At 36.8% G+C, this 402-nt stretch overlaps 1 protein-coding gene across 1 annotated transcript in view; it reads right to left on the bottom strand.

Annotated features, from left to right (window-relative positions):
• LOC106812881 (serine/threonine-protein phosphatase PP1-beta catalytic subunit) overlaps positions 1-204 on the bottom strand; it is an 8,735-nt gene extending 8,531 nt beyond the window's left edge. Inside the window, exon 1 of the mRNA XM_014816879.1 lies at positions 128-204. Coding sequence (XP_014672365.1) covers positions 128-179 — 52 coding nt within the window. The 5' untranslated portion in view covers positions 180-204. The remainder of the gene's footprint in view (positions 1-127) is intronic.
• Positions 205-402: the final 198 nt, after the last annotated feature.

Genomic DNA, 402 nt, shown 5'->3' on the forward strand with positions numbered 1-402 from the left:
TACTAGTACTACGCATAAAAATTCGCTGTGTGAAACTATTTAACACGTTAACACAACTAGGTGTACTAGTGCGCATATATTCGGAGATGTAGTGTAAATATGTCTTTAAATAGCCTTTAAAATCTACCTTCTAAGAGCCGCCCGATTAAACTGTCTACGTCAAGTTCCGTATCAGCCATTTTGGCATCCGTAGAAGGCGCTGCATTCGCAAATTTTTTTACACAAGGTAGATAAAGTGATCCACTAGAGGGCGCGACCTCAATAGACAGTTAATCATTAATGTCGTGTTGATGTAGATTGATTACTAGAAAAATTACTACAATTTAATATGAGGAAGACAAATATATTGGAAATAAAATTTGGAAGCCCAAGTAGCAAAGGAAAACAGATACCTCTCGGAGA

This window comes from Priapulus caudatus, unplaced genomic scaffold (assembly GCF_000485595.1).
Source record: "Priapulus caudatus unplaced genomic scaffold, Priapulus_caudatus-5.0.1 Scaffold696, whole genome shotgun sequence".
NCBI classification, from domain to species: Eukaryota; Metazoa; Priapulida; class Priapulimorpha; order Priapulimorphida; family Priapulidae; genus Priapulus; species Priapulus caudatus.